General features: G+C 39.5%; 1 protein-coding gene across 1 annotated transcript in view; it reads right to left on the reverse strand.

Moving 5' to 3' along the window:
* The window catches only part of LOC107570507 (IQ motif and SEC7 domain-containing protein 1-like), a gene marked incomplete at its 5' end in the record, with an annotated part of 26,088 nt that extends 5,477 nt beyond the window's left edge, over positions 1–20,611 (reverse strand). The window contains 14 exons of the mRNA XM_016256736.1: positions 7–986; positions 2,020–2,069; positions 2,392–2,589; positions 2,865–3,026; positions 3,856–3,955; positions 4,095–4,220; positions 4,395–4,534; positions 4,698–4,864; positions 5,157–5,279; positions 7,247–7,408; positions 7,546–8,588; positions 9,160–9,489; positions 9,571–9,856; positions 20,601–20,611. Of these exons, the coding sequence (XP_016112222.1) occupies positions 7–986; positions 2,020–2,069; positions 2,392–2,589; positions 2,865–3,026; positions 3,856–3,955; positions 4,095–4,220; positions 4,395–4,534; positions 4,698–4,864; positions 5,157–5,279; positions 7,247–7,408; positions 7,546–8,588; positions 9,160–9,489; positions 9,571–9,856; positions 20,601–20,611 (3,878 nt within the window). The remainder of the gene's footprint in view (positions 1–6; positions 987–2,019; positions 2,070–2,391; positions 2,590–2,864; positions 3,027–3,855; positions 3,956–4,094; positions 4,221–4,394; positions 4,535–4,697; positions 4,865–5,156; positions 5,280–7,246; positions 7,409–7,545; positions 8,589–9,159; positions 9,490–9,570; positions 9,857–20,600) is intronic.
* Positions 20,612–21,772: the final 1,161 nt, after the last annotated feature.

The raw sequence follows: 21,772 nt of genomic DNA on the forward strand, positions 1-21,772 counted from the left end.
TGGGGCAGATACTGGGCGGCTGGAGGCACGTGGTGGACAGTGCTGGATGCGGAGACTGGAGGCGGCTGAGTGGGAGCAGGGAAGGGCGGAGGAGGAGGGCTGGCGAAGACGAAGTGAGGTTGGTGCACGGGGTGGGAGGCCGGGTGCGGCGTGTGCACATGCGCGGGATGGGAGTGTGCGTGCAGGTGCGGCTGCGAGTGTGACAGTGTAAGAGGGGGCTTGCTGATGCCGCCCCCTCTGGCCGAGTGTGTGGGCTGCGTGTGGAACAGCGCAAACTGCGGATGAGGGGAGAGTGGGGAGTGAGGAGAAAGGGGGGGAGGGAGGCCGGAACCCATGTTGCCCATGGTCCCGTAGCAACCCTGCAAAGTATGCTGGGAGATCGGCTGGTATGGGGAGTGCACGGAGGGGTTGGGGTGCGGCCGTCGAGGCAAGGTGACCCGCTGAAGAGTATGGAGGCCCTGCTGCCCAGACGAGGGTACGGTCTGCATATGGAAGCGATGGTGGTGGTAGTACGGGGGCGGAGGCTGCCCACTGACACTGTTGCTGGTAGTGTGGCAGTACTGGGCGTGCAGGGCCTGGATCTTGGAAGGCCCCCCACCCTCTCCCGGGCATAGCGAAGACGGGGACAGAGGTGGTGGCCCTCCTGTAGTCGGTGGGGGCACAGGGGCGGGGTAGGGTGGCCCTGGGGGGATAATAGGACCCGGTGTTTTGGATCGCTTGCCCCCAAACAGGGAGCCCAGGAAGGATCCAGTGTTGTTGCTGTTGCTCCCAGTCCCCATTCCAGTCGTTCCTCTCTCGGTGCTGCTGGAGACCGGCCCAGCGCCAGTCACCACAGGTGTGTGTTGCTGCCCCGGCCCACCCCCCACCCCCACTCCGGGGCTCAGGATGGGGCGGTGAGGCCGGAAGTCTTCTGTTCCATAGCATCCTGGGAGCACAGTGGCTACTGGGTAATGCTGGTGAGGCCGCGGACTGCTAATGATGGAACCCTAAGACAAAGAGAGTTGGGGGAAAGGAGGAAAGAGAGGAGGACGGCAGAGCCAAAAACGAGGGTTCGGGAGAAAAGTGAGGGTGTGCAAAGAGGAGCAGGAAAGAAATGTAGGCAATAAACAAGAAAGAGAAGAATAATATAGTAAAAGGATACAGAGAGAATGGTTGTTTCAGTGGGTGGGGAGAAAAAACAGGGGTGAGTTGATTAGGGTAATGAAACAACATTCTGTCTGCATCATAATTCAGAACATCATAACACAAACACATGCACCCAACCATCTATTATGCGTCCCAAATGCCAATAATGCCAGTGTTTATTTATTTGTAACTTCAAGTGGGATTTAATTTCTATTTTGTGTAATGGTCAAAACCTGTGCTAACAGGAAATTACTCATCTGTGTAGTTGCCATTAAAGTCAAAATGAAACCGCATTGTAACCCGTTCTACTTCTGTAATCAGACAAGTAAAACAGAATATTAAAATAAGATAAAAAAAGTGTGTATTAAAAGAGTAAAAAAGGTCTATTTTGATTTCATACTGGTTTAGATTTATGAAGGACACCTAATATAAAGTAGGTTTCAACATAAAAATCAACTGAACTGATATCACACACTCACTAGTCCATGCATAGCACTGCAAACATATGCACAAACCACATTCAAAGCAATAAAATGCACAACAAAACCATAAGATGATAAAGACATAATAAAGGCCTTCCATTTTTTGACATTTTATCATGCTTTAATTCTGGGTCAATGAGATGTCTTCCAGTCCTTATGTCCCGAATGACTGCAGATCTACACATGCAGTCTCGATGACTGATTATTGATTCATCGCCTCGGTCATGTGTACATTAACATTCCACAGGCCACACATGGTCACACAAGATGCACACACATGGCTCTGTGTCTATGGTTAGGACACATGCAAGATGGCACCGTGTTTTGTGTGGGAATTCCAGGCAGACATGCATGTGTTTCAGGATTGGGGACTAAAGCTAAAGATACAGACCTCTGCTTCACTCAGACTTACTTCCATTGTACTGTCAAGGGAACCAACGCTGTTTCTGCGCCCACGTTTCCCTGTTACCCAGTTAGCAGATGTCAGTCACAACTGTATTGCGTGTATGTGTGTGAGTGAGTGTAATGGCAGTCAGTGTTAATAGAATCGCACTTTCTTGTTGGCGTCTGCAAATGTTGAGAATATTTTTGAAACCCCAAAATCTCACCCAAAAATTTAAATTTTGCTTAAAATAAACCCAGTATGTGATTTTTTCTTTAATATATATATATATAGTTTCTTTTTCACAATTGCATAATTGCCCCTAATGTAGTGGTATTCAGTTATCATAAGTAAATTGGTTGCCATTAACAGCACCTCAGCACCACCACAGCACTGCCTCACCTGATTCAGACAGGTCCCTCAGTGAGGAGCTGAGAGCAGTACGTTTGAGGCCCTCTCCTGGCGAATAGTTGTCATCCAGACTAGGCCCTCCCATAGTGCCATTCACCACTTCATTCTTGACCCCACCCACTCCTCCTGTCATAATGCTGTTGGTGAGCAGGCTGGGCCGCATTACTCCCTTCTGCTTCTCCAACTCAGCTGCAGGTGGACAAAAAAGAAACATCAGTGGATGGTAAATGGGGCAACACCTTGTCCAAAACATTTCCAGCATCAGGTAATTTGTCTGTACACATCCTAAAAGCAATTTTACACTGTGCTATGTTTATCTGGTTTATCATGTGTTTTCTATGAGTCATTGGGTTGACCAGATAGGGTCATTGTAAATCTATAATGGTAATGTTGTAGCAAACCACCAGTAGAGGGCTAGAATTTTTAGATAGATTTTTGAGAGCAGCAGAGGGTGCTGTACTCACATCCCACTCTGTATTTCTCCATGTCCTGGACCTCAGCAATGCTCTCCCTCAGATCAGTGACAATGCGTGTGCGGTCCTGTTGACTAGGGGCCATGAACACAATCAAAACTTTATGCTCACCACCCGGGATCGCTGAAGTTAGTCTGACACCATGAGGATAGTCTGGGGGGAGAGAGAGAAAAACATTGTTTATTCAGGGTTTCTAAATAGCAATGTCATATTCCATTTTTTTTAAATATATTTTTTGTACTATAGGCTTGAGTTAATAGTTTGAAATGATGTTTTAGAGCATACCATTTTTTTTGAATGTTTTAGAATATACAATTTATATTCACTAAAGAAATTTCCAAGACTTTTTCATTTTTATAAATAAAAATTAAAATTCCCTGATATTTCTAGGTTTTCTATAATATATTTTAAACTGTAATTTATTCCTGTGATGCAAAGCTGAATTTTCAGCATCATTACCCCAGTCTTCAGCGTCACATGATCCTTTAGAAATAATTTTAATATGCTGATTAGGAAATATTTCGTACTATCGCCACAGTTAAAAACAGTTGTGCTTCTTTATATTTCAGTGAAAACCATGCTAAATTCTTTCAGGATTCTTTGATGAATAAAAAGTTCAAAAGAACAGCATTTATTTGAAATTGAAAAATTTTGTAACATTATATATGCCTTTACTAAATGACACTTTTGATCAATTTAACGCATTCCTATTAAGTATTAATTTAATTAAAATTACAGACCCAGACTTTTGAACAGTAGTGTATAAAAAAACTACCCAGGTATAAGTTACAATTTACTCAAAAAGCTTAATTATTATAACTTCAGTGCCAATGATCATGGAAAACAGTGGTTTTAAATTTTAAAATATTTCTGTTTCTACTGTATATTTACTGTATGTTTGAGCAAATAAATGCAATCTTGGTGAGCATGATAGACTAATCCAAACAAAGAAAAACTAAAAATAACCAACTTGAAATCTTACAGGAGTTCTGGAACATGTGAACCTGCATCTCCACCAGAGGGAAGGACTGTCTGAAACTGTACGTTACGGAGGTTTTCTTCTTCTGGAAGATCTTTGTAACCTTGCCATGTAATAATGAAGAAAAATAACTACTAAGGATTTGAATATGTATTAACTTTACAATACACATGCATACTGAAGAGATGTTGCTAAAATTCATTTTGTATGCATGGATAATTGATATGTGTTATTGACATTACCACAAGCAGATCGTTGAAGAGGAAGACCTCTCTCTGGTGAACTCCAGACCTTTGAGGACGGTTGGGGTCCGGGACTTCATAGAGCTGACAGCAGCACACTAGTCTGCGGTGGGGCAGAGACAGAACCTACACACAGAGCAGATGTGCACATTTACTTTGGAATCATATTACAAGCAGTTAATCAAGCAGGTCAAAAAGTATGATTTCACACTGACAGAACACTTCAAAGTAACAAATTAGGTCACAAAGATTCTAATCCAAAAAGATTCATACATTCAAAAATGACTCAGTAGAACTCACAGGTTTCTTGCCCACTATGACTCTCTCCACGGCCTGGACCTGAGAAACATGGTCATCATTGGTCCTCAGTTCCCACTTCTGAATGCGCTGGTAGATTCCAACCAGTAAGTCACGTGGGATGTCCTGACCATTATCCACCCCTGAGAAAGAGAGAGAAAAAATGACATGCATACATCTTTAGTGTACTTGCAAAATCCTTGACAGTTATGTGCAACATTTAAGAGCAGATTGAGACTGTGTTTGTGGTTGCCCACTTATGTAAGTGTCAGTGTGTGAAGTTTGAGATAGAGATTTGAACACCACCTCTCAAGTTTTTGATGAAATCGTCCAGCTTCATCTTCCTCTCCACTTTGATATTGGGGCTGTACATGTCTGTGTTGAGGAGGATGATGGCAAAAGCTAGGATGAAGATGGTGTCTGGATTCTGGAACTGTCTTATCAGTGCTGGATTACAAACACAGTACCTCTGGCTACAAGACAGATTTAGAGAGAAATAGCATTTGAGTGCAAATATTGAAGGATAGATAAAACATGTTTAATAAACACATTGTTCCAGATCTGAAATCTGATGGGATGAGCCATGTGTGATGCCACTGTAAAATAGCTGATAAATGTACAACTCTGACCACACATCAATAAGAATTTTCTTTTAACACGGCCCCTTAATAAAGTTAAAATCACTGTAACCATCCCAGCCTCTCATGGTGCAATTTAATAAATGTGAAGTACTAAGTGCTCTTAACTACAAGCACATTCATATACCTGAAAGCCTCAATAAGTCTTTCCACTTTTTGGGCTTCTCCTTGGACTTTTATCTGAGCTTGAAATTTCCTCAGAGCATCATCAAGATCCATTCCAGAAAAGTCCATTTCATCCACAACACAACTGAGAAAAAAGCAGAAGAAAAAGTTACACATCTATACATTCTCATGCCAAAACATGCATCAATTTGTTTGTGGATCAAGAAAAAGCTAAATATGACTGTCTTTATTTTATTTTCTGTGAATTGTTTGATGTAGTATTGCACGGAATATTGTATTGCTCCATTGCAAGGGCCTTTGGGCTCCGCAACCCCAAAGGGATCTGACAATAATTGTTTGATCTAAAAAATTAAAACATGCATGGAACAAAATTTTCATTATTAGGTAAATGTCAATCAAAGCTAAAATTAAGAAGCTAAATATTTAATTTTTGCAAAAAGATTAAAATGTATTGATTAAAATTAAAATGTAGTGCATGTACATCAATAATTGTAATTTTTTTATTTTAATGCCTTTATATTTTAAAGGGTTAGTTCACCCAAAAATGACAATTCTGTCATTGATACTGTCGTGAACGTGCATCCACAAGTGACGCAGTAGAGACGAAAATGTGGAATAAAGTCGTTATTTTTGTTTTCTTTGCGCAAAAAAGTAACTTTACAGTTGAACCCCTGATGTCACACGGACTACTTTGTCGATCATCTTGGTACTTTTCTGGACCTTGAACGTGGTAGTTACCTTGCTGTCTATGGGAGGGTCAGAGAGCCCTCAGATTTCATCCAAAATATCTTAAATTGTGTTCCGAAGACAGGGACGCGGGCAGTATGTGTGCTGAAGGGGCTGCAGCACCCCCTGTTTTCACATGGTTGCAAATGCAACGCCAAGTTTGTTCATTTAAATTTATTTAGTTTTAGCATTTAATAATTTATTTGTAATGATCTCTGAAATGTAAATAGTAAGTGGGCTATAATAAACCCATGTTTATCTTTATAAACATGATTAATTTTACTTCTGATGTTTTCTATATGGGATGATTAGCCTAATCCTCATGAACACGTGACACTGGTGCGTGGTATCAGACATGAACAATACAGAATGCAAACAAGATTAACTTTAAAACAAATATGGCGCAAAAGTGAATTTCAGATTTTTTTAAATGCCCAGCAAAAACTTTCCAAAATCGGCATCCAACAGCCCCAGCACGAGCATTTGTTGCATCAGTGGGGACATAATTATGGATTATAATGACTTATACTGTCTTTTTACGTGTTGCGTTGCATTGTGCCACATAAACATAAAACCATGTCTGCATTTGTGATCGGAGAAATTACAAACAACAAGCCCTTCTCTACACTGCTCAAAACTCGCGTTTCAATCATCAGTGGCAAATTCTTTAAATATGAAAACGTACTTACAGTCTGTGAGTAAGAACAGCTGGCATTGTAGTCTACTCTACCAGGATCAGAAAACAGTCCTCCATAAAATGCGCTGCACACATCTGAATATTTCGGTTGAAGTGTTCTGGAACAGTGTTGTAAATACAACTTAACCACTGATTTCTAGTCGTGTCCTCTTTTGGAAGGTCAAACAAAGTATTTTCGCTTTCGCAACAAACCACACAGCGCCTTCACAACATGGCGGTGGCAGCAACAATTAAGTTATTGTAATTTTCTTTGCGTGAACATTTGGGCGGCAGTTTGTGACGTAGACATGTGGGTGTATGTTTAAATGAGGCATTTTAGGAAGGTGTGGACCAGTCTTAACTTTTATAAAGAATATCTCGTTGGGTTCGAGACTTTAGTCTTTGCAACTTTAGGGATCTTATCTATTCACGAACAGCTTGTAACACTCCAAAGAGAAAGGAAAACTTGAAATAGGATCATATGACCCCTTTAAATAAATAGTATGCCTACATATCTATTCAGTATCAGTTAACTGAGAATTCTAAAACCTTGAAGAAGTTGTTAACAATTTCATTTTTTCAAAGCAAACCTTTTTGAAATGTATTTATTTAACCTTTTGTCATTGTCTAAAAGACAAAAAAAAATAACCATTTCACTTCTTTTTAGCGCATATATTGTGTGGACTCACTCCAGTACATCTTTGTTGAACTGTTTCTGTCTGTTTCCAAGGAACTCTCCAATCATCTGGCGACTCAGGCCTTTTCTTTCCAGGATAAAGCGAGCGATGCCCACTGGTGTGTCTGACACAAAGCCCTTCTCAATTAGGTACTGAATACCCTTTTCTGGCTTCCTGCAGTCCAAAAACATCAGTACAGTTTAATCTGGTTTCAATCAGATGCATTCAGTTTCATAGTCATAGTCATGGCATTCTATTATGTTAAATTGTGGGATTGTTATATTTAAAGGCACTGTTTAATTTTTTCTTACTTGTTGAAGAGGTTGAGTCCGATGCGATATTGTCTTCTCTGAACTACATCGTTGTTAAAGGCAGGAGAGTCCCAGCTGTGCCGGCTTTCTCTCTGGTAGGTCTGTTTCCCTAATGGGGGCAAGGGCTCCCGCAGACTGTCCCTTGAAGAGGAGCCTGAGCTGCAATTAATGGTCTCATTAGAGTTTGTGGTGGAGTTCAGTGAGTCATTATCACCATCCGAGCAGCACTGCTGCTCCAAGCCACCAGGAGGCAGTGGTGCTGAAGAGGAGGATGAGAGCGGTGTGGCTGGGGGCTGTTGAGGAGAGGAGGAAGACGAAGGGGTGTCGGGGTACTGGTGATGATGATGGTGGTGGTGATGGTGATGATGGTGAGCCATGTGGTGTGGGATGTGCGACGGTATCGATCGGATAGCTGGACGTGTTTGACCTTGTGCAGCTGTTGAGGATGTTGAACGAGCATTAGGGTTGTGCTTTAGTGTCCCTTGAGGTGACCCTACCGCTGAGTCCTGCTCAAAGACTAGTTGTCTGCTAAGGGAGCCTCGTTCTGAGCGGTCACTCATGTCCACTGAGCTGTCGCTAGGTGGTTCTATTGTAAGTAACGGTAAGTGCCCTCCCCGTAAACGGTAATCACGGCACTCTGTGCAAGGTGTGCTTCGGCGGCTATTGCTGCTTCCTCCTCCTTCTGTGTCACGGCTATCTTCCCTACCACCTACTCCACTTCCAACACCCCCCCAGAACTCAGTGTCTGTGCTGCTAGGGGCCCGGTCTAGAGAAAGCGGTGAGGAAGGTAGTCCGTCATCCATGTAAAGCGTGACATCACTGTAGGAGGTGGCTGTGCTATCCTCGTGCATGCTCAAGCCCCCTGTACCTCCTCGATCCCTGTCTCCAAGACCTCTTCGTAAGGATGCGTGGCTGTTGCTGCTCCATATGCACTCGCCAAAGTCATCCACAACACCACTTCCATCCCCTATACCTTCCTGGGAATCATCTCGGCGTGGTCGACATGTTAGGGCATCATCAATGGAGTCGGCCAAGGACTTAACCTTGAGTACAAAGAAATAGACACCGTCAGACAAACCGTACAAAAATTTTAATTTTAGGATTACACTTTGTCACTGGGGCAGTACCCTTATAGGTACAACCTTATAGGTACAACTGTACATTATATACCCCTGACCAGTGCATATTAGTAACTTAGAGTAGTAGTATGCACCCTTTTAATACTACTGTGAACCTTTTAGGGGTAAATAAAGTTGTACCTTTAAGGGTACTGCCCCAGTGACAAGTTGTTGTACCATTAAAGGTACTGCACAATTTTTCCAAGGGTAAAGGAACCATAGGATAGGCACTTTCCATAGCATTATCTGGCCATGAAAATCTTACTGTAATACAAGATCATTTAAACAGTCTGTTCACATAAGGTATACGCATGAGGTGTGAGGACACTACCCCACTGAAAAAAAAACAGGTCAGACAGGTACGCAGAACTTTGACCAGCAGTCTTTATGTTGAAACTAGTTGAAAAAAAATATTGTTGGTTAAGTTAGCTATGAAGCCTGTACATTAGCATCCAATGTTGGGGACAGTCCTGATACAGTCAAAGTGAGTACTAACTTGTTTTGAGAAGGAGTCCTCTAGGTGGGTGTATTCCGGTTGTGATGGGGAGCTTGGCTCTGTGGTGCAGGTTGGAGAATGCGGAGGACCCATTCCTGGACTGTGACTGTAGTGAGTCTGGGTGGGAGGCTGAGGATGTCGGTCATCAAACGAATACTGCAGTCGCATGTTGGAAAGGATGATGCGCCGTGTCATGCGGCTCTCAGAAGCTGAGCTGCGCAGGCGCTCAAAGTTCTTATTCATGCGATATTGACGGAATGCTGTCTGGATGGTACGTGCTGCTCGTCTACTCACGAAGTAACCTCCATATTTCTTCTCCAGCATCTCCACCTGCACAGCAACAGCTTCATCAGTTATATTTGCTTCAAAAGAATGTGATCATAATGAATCATGACTGTTTGCATGCCTTACCTTCTTGTCTTGTAGGTCTGTAGAGAGTTCATAACTGTCTGATAGGGCTTTGCACCTCTTGTTCTCTTCTTCCTCTTGTTTACGTAGGGCCAGGCTAGCTGGTTGGTTGCGTGTACGATGTGCCCAGGCAAGGCTGGCTGGGCTTGGAGGGGGCACAAAAGGCACCCGAGGGCCTGGGGGGCCACATCTGTTGTCCCTGTAACGGTCAGAGCTGTTCACGTAAGGAGATTTACTGCTGGAACTGTCTGAAAAGGGACGTGAAGCTGAACTCTGGGTTTCCTCCTCACTGAAAGGGGTGGGTGAGAGAGAGGAAAAGAGAGAGGAGAGAGAGAGATAATTCTAAAACGCCCCCATAATGAGAGGATAAGATAAAAATCAAGCAACACAGGAATTCATGACTTTATTCATTTTCCACTGACTTAGCATTTTGACTTTCAAGAAAGCTTTAAACAGGGTAAATGTCCTAAACAAGCCTCAGGCTTTCCCAGAATTATCACACTAGGAAAATTAGAACAATTCTAGTTATACTTAAGATTTGTAACTAGAGAGAGTTATGCAAGTTGATGCCTTAATAAGAGCTTGGTTTAAAGATCATAGTTTATATTTAAACAATCTATTATAACTCCAAAATTCATCAGTATGTAATATCTGAAACTTTAATGAAACTTGAAATGCAGTAGTGAATTTCCTGTCAAATCAACTTCTGTTTTTGACTCCTGTACCTTTCATGCGAGAAGTTTTGCTATGTGCATTGCACATCTGTGGCATCATATCCAACCTGTTTTCACCTCATCTCTATACTACTGACACGTCCTCATATCCCCACACAACAGCTCTCATCCTTAATGACTTGTAGTCTTCCACTGCCATAAGTGACTCACTTATCCTGCAGGGTACCATCAGAGCAAGTGTTTGATTGATACACACACCACCAAACATACGCTGCACACATAATGACATAAATTATGCAATCTCACTTAAGGGTCTTCATACCAAAGTATAACATGAAATAGATTCCTATGTTTTATGAAGAAAATGCAAATGCTTTCCAGTCCAATGCTCTTTGTGGTTTCAGAGCATTACTTTGTGGTGGCTAAAGTGTTCTGAATGGTTGTTAGCACATTGCTATGTGGTTTGATTGCTAGGGTGTTGCTAGGATGTTCTGGGTTGTTGCTGGGTGCCTGCTTATGACGTTTGCTTGATATGGCTTACATCCTGTCAATTCAAAGTAATTTAATAGGGTTTTTTTCATGCATTTAGTTTTTTCATCTGCCAGGCAAAAGTTTTAATTCCAGTTGCTTGGAAAAGTAATAACATACCTCTCCCCAGCAATCCACACAATGAGGTATCATTTATGCCGGTAGCACAAACAAGTTACACACTGATGTTTAATACTTTGTGTTAAGAGTTTGCAAACACCACTGAATAAGAAATTACAGAAGAAGAACAAACAGTCTATTGACACAGGAGCATGGTTTACAGGGTCAGAGGCGTTGACCCTTTGGTTTGCCATGGGAAGCACAACAGCATGTGATCTGAACTCATATTCCTGACACAGCTTTCTGACAGGACAGTGTGTGGGTACTTCTGAATCACTGCAGGCAACTTCCTGTTCTGTATGACTAAGTCAGAGGAGGTTACTGAAGGCAAGATATTATTATATAATGCTAATGTACCGCAATTCAGACGTCTTCCGAAACTATTCTCATTTTGGTTAAATTATTTTTCACTCTCTCAAACCCACACAAAGACACTTACTTGCATGCATACAATCTTTATTTTGCTGTGTATCACGTGTAACAACAGGTAACCACTACACACCTGTCCAGAAAGGGCCAGTTATACAAAAGCACAACACCCTCCTGTTGCCTTCTATTGTATGTAGGAAAACAAAACCTTGACAGGCTTATAACACAACAGCAGATGTTAGAGTTAAAAAAAGGAAACTTTAACTGTACACTTACCACATTTACTAAAAAAGACCCAAATATGTGCATAAACCCATGCACATGACCATTCACCCTGAGAAGGAGAGGAGGTTTCGCTTCCTTTAAGTCCAAGTTTGGCAAGGAGTCGCTGAAACCTCCTGGAATTCACCAAGTGCTGAACTTTGTGGCTTTAGAGTCGTTCTGCGGTTATGACCGACTGTCAGGAGGTCACCACCACATAGTCACATGGCAGTGCTTAAACCCTCCCTCCTCCTATTCTCTCTCCCTCTCTTTATTTACATTACACAGAGTGCGCTGGTGTAGTTCACTGAAGTCAGTAGCTCGGAAAGAGTGACCGGATATGTCACTGAGGCTGGAGTTTCTGGCCAATCAGCTTAAGGTTCTCCTGCAATGCTTGTATTTATCATATTCTTCATATTCTAGAATAGTTTTTCAGGTGTGTTTGTTAACTGTATATGATGGTCATAAAAAGCGGTGTCTCTCTCTCTCTGTTGTGCTGGTCAGTTGTATTTTCCACCCCTAATATGGGTGATTTCCTGTATTTGTATGGAGTGGACAAAAGATTGAAGGGGGAAGGAAGATACAGCTGTACCCATAGGAAAGCTAAATCATAAATGAGACCTCTTTAATGTCTTAATTGTGTCTCCTAGTTGCAATGAGATCAAATAAGAACCAGCTTTTAAGATTTTTTTTCTCTTGAGAAAAACACCCCAGTAATTTTGCATTTATGAAGAAATGCCAGAAATGTCTCAAATTGTGTTCATATTTGTCAAAATGAATTAGGCTGCAAAGAAATTTAAACAAAAACTCAAACATTTCTCATATTTATAATCATCTAAGCCAAGCAATAAAAACTAATTTTATAGCATTCGCTTTAGAACAAGAATCATCACATTAGTATCTTTATATTTTAGGAGAAACACTGATGCTTAAATCAGCTAAATCAAAAAAAGTTCTTAGTTTCATTTAAATCTCTTGAAATATCATAGAGCAATATCATTTTCCTCTGGGTACTTCAAAGTAAGTTTTAAAAAAAAGTAAGTCCTTAAATAAAGGACCAAATAGTTGCAAATGTATTCCAATATTTCCAATAATCAGATAAGATCATTGTTTATTTCATGAATAATTTCATAAAAAATTAATTTAGGTGCATTTTTCTTATTTTGCTAATTATCTGCCAATGAGATGAAAAATTACAAATATTCTTGTTCCCGTTTGCATTAATATTATTTTTCTTACCCTATACAATTTTACATGTTCTACTTAAAATGCACTTGTTTCCCCCAAGATTCCTTTTTCAGCTATAAAATATGCATCTTAACTTAAGAATTAGATATTTGTACTTAAAATAAGACATAAATAACTAGTAAGAAAAACATTTTTGCAGCGTGAATGAATGAATGAATGAGGTATTTAAACACTGCTTAAGCTTTAAAAAGGGGGAGGAGACCAAAAGAAACTCTGGGTTTACCAAAGAAAACCTGGAGTGTATTCCAGAAAGCACGGTTAACTTACCATCTGTTAAACCCTGAACTCTCGGTTGATTAACCCCAAACCTTGCTTACTCGAGGTATGTGGTTCCAAAAACGCATCCGGGAGCAAGTTCATTCAACACAGAGTATGTTCCTGATTAAGACTCAAGACATTCTCAACAAAGCAACGAATCGACGAGTCGCTATGGAAATGGACGCTAAGTAAAAGCGCGCCATGCTGTTTCTTTCTTCTTCTTTTGTTCAATGGTCATTTACATGCTTAGTGCATATCGCCTCCTAATTGATGGTTGTGCAATAATTTTTCTTTTTTTCCGTTTACTCTTTAATCCTTGAGAAGAAGAATTATATTGTTCATTTGATGCTAATTATATATTAAGTCATATCAGATATGTATTTTTATTATAGAAATACATTATAGAAAATGCCGATCCATGTGTGAGATGATAATATAAAATGTAATAAATATATATAATATAGTAAATTAAACATTACCTTGTCATAATAGTGTTTTATAATTTATATAGATAACTGATATGCCAATAAAATATAACCATATTAGTTAGATACAATAAAGTTATAGATCATGCGCTGATCATGCGCTGAAGTCAACTAACCCTGGAACATAACCTGCTCTGGAGCAAGTTATCTTCAGGGAGCAAGTTGCTATGGTTACTTACATACCCTGAAAGTTACCTCCCATTTTGGAACCGAAAGCTGAGGTTATCCGCTCGCTTATCCTCAAACATACCCCGGTATGTCACATAACCTGCTTTTTGGAATACCCCCCTGCTCCCGACCAGGTTAGGTTCATCATGGTAACTGACTCTTAGTATAAGTTACCTGTCTCTCAGAAACGGGCTTGACCTACTCTGCTTTCTCGGGTTTGACAAACCTCCCATTCTAAAATGGAAAACCTGGAGTTTCCCTCATTTCAGGGTTAGAAGTCTGCTGTGGAGCTCGCCCCAGTGCGGGCTCGGAAGAAGTGCGGATCGAGGGCGCATAACAGCCGCAAAGGGGGCGCTCGCGAGCACCCTCTGAAAGCTAAAATGACAAATGGGACACCCTACGGTCTCATGGACTTAACGGACACGCGCACGCGGTGGCCATTGTAAGTCCGTAAGATGGAACATGAAGTGTTCCACTTGGGAAAGGCCCATAGCGGATGTTCTCAAGTGCACTCATTCAATCCCACAATGCACCACAAAAACGAGTGTACAACTGGTGCATGCTCAACGGCTAGAGAATACCCATAATGCACTGTGAGAGTCACGCGCCGAATTAATTCCCGCATCTCGCCAGAAGATGGTGCCCGCAGCTGAATAATCAATCCGTTTATATTACAAAGTGCTCATCCATGGCGTACAGCATAATACAACACATATATAAATTAATTGTAAATTGATTATTAAATTGTTTGATTAGGGTTTGTACATATTTTCCGTGACAGAGTTCAAGATAAATCCTTTAATCTTACTACTGGAGCTGCTAGTTTGCCAGTTTCAAATGATTAATAAACAGCAAGCACCAACTATGCAAAAGCGGCAGTCCTTCCGGTGCCCTCGGTGTCCGAATTCACTCACTCGTTTTCATTCACTCCTTCTAGTGAACTGAATTAGTGACCTAATGTAGGGAATAGTGAATGAGGGTATAGGGGGCGATTTCGGACACAGCCCTAGTTTTCACTTAACCTCCTTTCTGAAACGGGCCCCAGTTCAGTAGGTGGTGGAAATACATCTTTTACATTGGTACATAGAAATGACAGAATCAGGTGAACAATTCTGCCATCTACTGGACTGGAGAGCAATGGTGGCCACTACAATTATACTATTAATCTTGAGCCACATGCACTTTTTAGTTGAAAGTTCTGCATGCTTTATTAGGCATTTAAGCACAATATACAGTCATTAAATTATATCCTTATGCGTTCCATGGAAGAAAGAAGGTCATACATGTTTTGGAATGACATGAGAAGAAATAAATGACACAACTTTTGTTTTAGCTGGTCAATAGCTGGTCAGCTACCTGAAAACAAATTCTACTTTCACTATCAACAATAAATGTATTTATTCAAGCATTTGCAATGATGTAATTGTTTTCTTTGCAAATATTGTTTGCTAGATGGCATCACATCTCCACGGTCTGAAAAGTGCAGTTGATACTCTACAGCTATAACTGTTCAAACATACACACTTTTAGATATAGGCTATTTTACATAAGCAAATGGACAGTTCATGAAGTCATGTTCCTTGATTTCTTTTTAACTGTACTGAGCTTAAAATCATTATTTATAACCAAGAAGTTACATATTAGCAACAAATACTTTTTTTTTTGTGTGAAAATCTGGTGGTGTGCCGTGTTGCCAGATCTAACTAGAAAAACAAGCCTCTTGCCAATATAAACTAAATCTAAAAATAAAATTCCCCCAAAATAATTCAATTATTTGAAATATATATGACTGCCCGTTTAAATACATGAATATATTTCTAGCTTTTGGTGAAGGAGAGCGACTTGGAAAGGCTTTAATAGGACTAGTGGTATTATGTCTTGAACAGTAGGTGGGCCAAGTGCTAGAACTGACCCAAATATGTGTCTGTATTGTGGAAATAAGCCCAAAAAACACATCCCACTAGTGGCCACATTTAGAAACAACTTCAAGAAAGAAGAAGCCCAAAGTTGCTTATATTTAGAGGACATGGCAACAGTGGTAGCTAGGCAAGTTTGTTGTTTTAAGCCTATTACATTTACTAAATAACCATGTCCACAGTACAAGGTGGAATAGGTTATTAATTTTTAAAACCAATGAAATGCCAAAACTTCTTTTTATGTTTAGCTGTTTTCTTTCAACTCATCTTCATTTTCTTTATTCAGTTCATATTTGCAGTTTCCAATGAAGAACAAAACAGTACTGACAGAGCAGCCACCAGACCTTTATTTAATTTAACCCACATGATCATGATGAGTGATTGAATTTTTCTTTTATTGTTCTCTTTTATAATACTGCAAACATCAACTTACTAACCGTTTAAAGGAGACATATTATACCCCTTTTTACAATATGTAATATAAGTCTCTGGTGTCCCCAGAATGTGTCTGTGAAGTTTCAGCTCAAAATACTCCACAGATCATTCATTATATCATTTTGAAATTGCCTATTTTGAGTGGAAGCAGAAACACGCTGTTTTTCGGGCCTGTCTCTTTAAATGCAAATGAGCTGCTGCTCCCCGCCCCCTTTTCCAGAATAGAGCTGTGCCATTACAGCTCGTACCTGCTAAAAACATCTGTTATGGTTATCATGTTTATCGTGCTGAAATCATGCGGTTTAAACCATACGAGTTTAAACTTCTGATAGAGTGTTTTCTGAGCGCACACATCCGAAGCACACGGACAGAAAGCGGCTGTCACAGCATGCGAGTACTAAACTAAGTTCTCATTCACACACACAGGTTTACGTTAAAAACACACATGAGTTACAAAAAAACAGTAGGTTATGTCTGTGAAGGTAAACAGCTTGGAAATAAATCACATGTTTGTCACCAAGGGAGCGAAATCAGACGCGCTCATTTTCTCAGACGCTTGCAGAAAAAGGCTTAGCAAAACAAAGTTACTGGGTTAATCTTTTTCATGTTTCCTTGGTTGGTAGATGCACTGGGGACCTGATTATAGCACTTAAAACCTGGAAAAGTCAGATTTTCATGATATGTCACCTTTAACAATGTGTTAACAATGTGTCTGTTAGAAGCTGAATAATCAATATCAGCGCTTTATTAAGAATGGCTAAAGGAATTATGTGAGTCAATATAGTATATTAATGCATGTGCTTTTGTTGCAATTTTTCTCCAGTGTTATAAGAGATGTATTTTTATTCCTGCTTTCAGTTTAGGAGTAAGCAGTTCGGCCCTGTCAGGTGCTTGTTAAACAGACAGGAATGTTGTAGTAACTTGCTGAGCAGGTTGCATCAGAAACATAATATGTCCAATTTAACTTTTCTAAGAACTAAATGCACAGCATATTTTACTCTGCAAATAAATTCACAGGCACCAGAGGCGGTTTATATTCAGCAGCCCCAAGAGGTACTTGAACACTTAAGCCAAACTTAAAAAAGGCTAAACTAAGTGACATTTATGTAAAGAAAGACAGCATAAATAGACCTTTCAAACCAAACATTTAAAGGGACAGTTCACCCAAAATTCTGTCATCATTTACTCACCCTCAGGTTGTTCCACACCTGAGTTTCATTCTTCTGTTGAGCACAAAAGAAGATATTTTGAAGAATGTGTGTAACCAAACAGTCGACTGTAGCCATTGACTTTTCATAGTATGGAAAGAAAAATACTATTGAAGTCAGTGGTTACCAGCAACATTTTGCTTACTAACATTCTTCAAAATATCTTCTTTTGTGTTCAACAAAAGAAGGAAAGTCATACAGGTTTGGAACAACCTAAGGGTGAGTAAATCATGACGGAATTTTTGTTTTTTGGTGAACTATCCCTTTAACAAAAAAGTCAAACTATAAAACAAATATGTTGATCTAATTGAAGATCCGTTATTGGGCACTTTTTGATTGTGAATTTATAAGACAAAAGGTCTAATACATTTATTTGGGGATGCCATTTGGTTTGACATTAGAAAAAAAAAATACTTTTTAGGCCATTTTTGAGTTGTGTAAAAAAATACCATTAATACAAAGGAATAAACAAACAAACTGCTATATATAACATTGTGTAGAAGCTTCCGGAACAGTGTGCAAATACAGCAATGATTTCAATTTTCAAATGTGCTTAATAAATCCACAGACTTTGTAACACCACCCAAATGTGATCCTTTGAGTTATTATGTCATATTAGTTCAGCGGCAGGTCATCCCTTCTGATAATGAGCTGTAATTGCTGTGTAATTTGGGTGAGACTGTAGGCTGTGATCTGCATTCATTGTCTTCAAACACCTTGACGTAATTAGTCTCTGATTATATTCTAATGGGTGGGAAGACACCTTTTAACAGTGCTATATTTCAGCACTCTGAGCAAGTGTAAATAACAAGCTTAACATCCGAAATATTTCAATAATGTGCTATGTTGACAGCCTATGACTGAAAGATAGACATACCACACATTTGCACTGCATACAAAATTTAGAAGCATATTTTAAAGCAACTTACATTTGTTTTTTTACATAATTTTTACACCATTGGTACCAGGTGAAAACTGTGATATGTCTTGTTGGCCCAAGATGCTCCATATACATGATCTTTATCTGATGATATTGGAAAATGTTTTGACTGCAATTAGGGCAACACGTATTTGAACTCCCTTTACACTGTTTCTTTGAACACCTCTAAATTATTTTTATTAGTGATAATTGTCAGAGCTCTTCTTTAGCTGACACAGATGGTTAATTGCGTGACTAAAACTAACTTGATTCACCAAAATCATTTGTAATAAAGATTAACTACAAAGTTAAACTCCTCATTTACCCCTTGATGTAAAGTGGGAGTGCAAAAACAAAGCCAAGAAACTGTCATTAGATGCTTATAGGGTTTAAACAATAAATGAACAAGGGTCCATTTCAGTCCATTAAGCATGACATGGCCTGAAGACAATGCTGCAGTGGTTTCAGGACAAGTGTCTGAATGTCCTCAAGAGGCCCAATCAAAGACAGAAAAGTCCCGAAAAAAGGGAATAATGGGAGAAACTGACCCAATACAGAGCTGGCTGAAACTTCCTCATGTCAACCAAAGAAGATTCTAGAAAGTATTGAATAAAAGGTTGTACATCCGTATGTTTCTTTTTCTTCTCTTTAAATAAAAAACATGCTTAAATGTTGCAACCTTTTCAGTCTGTGGTGATATGATTAAATAAATAAGCAAAGCAAAAAGTCTATAACAAAGTGTGGGAAAACTGAAAGTGTCTGAATAATTTCCGACAGCTGTGTAGCTTCACAGAGTCAAAGAGGGCGTGATGAAATAATTATTAAAGAAAATCAGCACGTTATTGAGGCAAACACCAGGAAATAACAGTCACGGCCAGCTTAAAAATAGGATCAAATTTAGCCCTTTTAAAGTCACAGATTTCAGATTCTCGAGCCAGCATGTAATCAGTGCTATACAGACACGCTAATCCATGTTGTCCACAGGGATGAAAAGCTATTTAAAACACCACACACACACAAACATGGCAGAGTGGGTAAACGCAGTGAAGTGTTTCAGCTGTCGTTCCAATATTTTCATTTCTGGCTGGCTGACTGACTGACTGACTTTTCTAAATGACCCACAGGCCGGCTACAGATGGAGCATTTCAAGGTTAAAAGTTAATTGCCACATATATATTACATACATGTAGTGAAATGATTATCCTTATAGTTCCTTGTCCCACAACTGAATATAAAAACAGTTCTCAATATGGGAGAAATCTGCAGAATGGTTTAATTAAAATGCAAGGCAGTGTGCAGAACTTTATACAGATTTTTTCATGCATAGATTCATATTTTGGCCGCTTTATTCATTCATTTATATTTTAGGACAAAAAATGTGGTTAAATGTGGTTTTGAAAATTCTAAATTTGATAACATTTTTTGGACCCTACTGACTTTCATGGACAAAACATGGACAAAAACAGTTACAATATTCTTTAAAATGTCTTCCTTTGTGTTTCACAGAATAAAAAAAGTCAAACATGTTTGGAACGACATAAGGGAGAGTAAATTGAGATTTTTTTTTTTTTTTTTTTTTGGTGAACTTTCTGCTCAAGAAAGATATTTCTTTAGATAAAAACAGATAATTTTCCTCAAAAATGGTCACATTTCCACTTGACATGATTAAATAAAATGAAACTACTAAAAATGAAACGGAGCAGCCAAGCGCATCTGAACACAACCACCATAAGTTTCCCTACGAGCTGAGCCGGCAAGCAATCCCACAATCCATTTGACCAGAGCTACACCTGAGGGTCTGTGTATTAATAAAGCGCTTACCTCTTCTCTTTTCCAGAATTCACTCTATCCTGTCAGACAGGTTCCATACTGGTGATTATTCCTCATCCATCCTCAAAGCTCATATCCACTCTTTTCCTCCCTCTCCTTGTATTCCCCCCCTGCACACACACAGCTCAGGGTCTCAAAGGAGCTCCTGCCATCTCTTTATGACACACAGCCAAACACAAAAGACTCTTTCACTTGTTTTTCTCTGCTCTACCTGAAACATGTTCAGCTGTTCTTTAGCTGCTGGCAATAATGAGCATACAGTCAGTAAATACATTCAAATCACCTGCATTATATGGCAGGAAACTATGGTCCTAAAAATAAAAAGACCAAAGTGCAAATATGACCACAGCATTTCCTCCTCTTTGACACAATAATGCCATTCACACATGCAAACAAAAACATAGAAACGCCGACACTTGAGTTTCACACTTAAACTCTATATATTTGTCTAGAGCATGAGCAACTACAGTTACTTGAACTTCAGACATAAAAACTTGTTTTGCCTGTACTAATATGTCTAATACTTCTTTATACTGATATCAATAATCCACAAACTCTTTTGTGCGATGGACACTGAGGACAATATTGTATATGACAAACACAACAACACTTACCGTGTTGCTGGAAGGGACAGTCAGGCATTCACACTGATCCTATGTGACACAACTGCACCCTCATACAAACACACACACTGCAGAGTTGAACGACTACATTTCTGACAGTCTTTTGACAGCTCAAGTGCAGAATATAGCTGCCTGATGCACATATGGTGATTAATGCTGTAATATTAACACCGATAGGAGTGAGGAGAGAGTGGGGGGCAAATGCTAGAAAGAGGCGAGGAATGGTTACATTTCATACATGCATTCCTGAACAGCATGTGTGCAGTCAAAAAGGGGGCGGGGCAAAGTTCATGTGCTTCAGGAACAAAGCTGGTGAAAGATTCATATAAACACAGAGTTTTCAGTCATCACGTTTATTCATATCTAGAGCATGTGTGAATTTCATTTAAATAATAGTACCTTGTTTTCATCAAGTTCTAGTGGCCTTCAAGTGAGAATCTCATTTGATAGTGTGCTGCTGTTCCTTTAAATATCATATATGCATATCATTAAATCTATATGTCAACTGGATATACTATTGTACATCTGTCATTCTCAGGAAACACTGCCATTGTGTAACTATGACTTGCGGTTCAGTCACATTAAAAAAAAAAGTAAGGTAAGGTCTATTGTCTATTTTCAACAGTGTAGCAAAGTATGAAGCACAGCTCACACCGAAGTCTCTTTCAAAACAAGCAACTTTCTACTGGCCCACGTGACCAACTTCCCGGGTAACAAATTTAGGTTATAAAAAATGTTGTAACAATGTTTTGGAATGTTTCTGAAATACTGACAAGTCCAGTTTTTTTGTTGTGATTATAACGTCATTTAAAGATTACAAAAACATTTCTTTCAATATTCTGCTAATTTTATTTTACCCAAAATGTAACGTTATTTGAACATTTATTTTTAATATTTTAAGAATGCTTACTCTCAACATTATGAGAACACTATATAAATCATATACTAATGAAGTTATAAGAATGTTCCATAAACATTACTTAAGAAAAAAGTTCAGTGGTGTGACATTTTCTGACCACCACTTCTGCTATATATTTTTTTATTTTCAGGTAAAAATGGCAGCATGTCCTGATAATGATTGACTTTATTCATGGCACATTCAGCTCTAATATATGCCTCCTACAAGAGAAAACAACAAGAGTAAACATTAATTATGAACAATA

The sequence above is a fragment of the Sinocyclocheilus grahami genome, unplaced genomic scaffold, assembly GCF_001515645.1.
Source record: "Sinocyclocheilus grahami isolate Dianchi unplaced genomic scaffold, SAMN03320097.WGS_v1.1 scaffold1468.1, whole genome shotgun sequence".
NCBI lineage: Eukaryota > Metazoa > Chordata > Actinopteri > Cypriniformes > Cyprinidae > Sinocyclocheilus > Sinocyclocheilus grahami.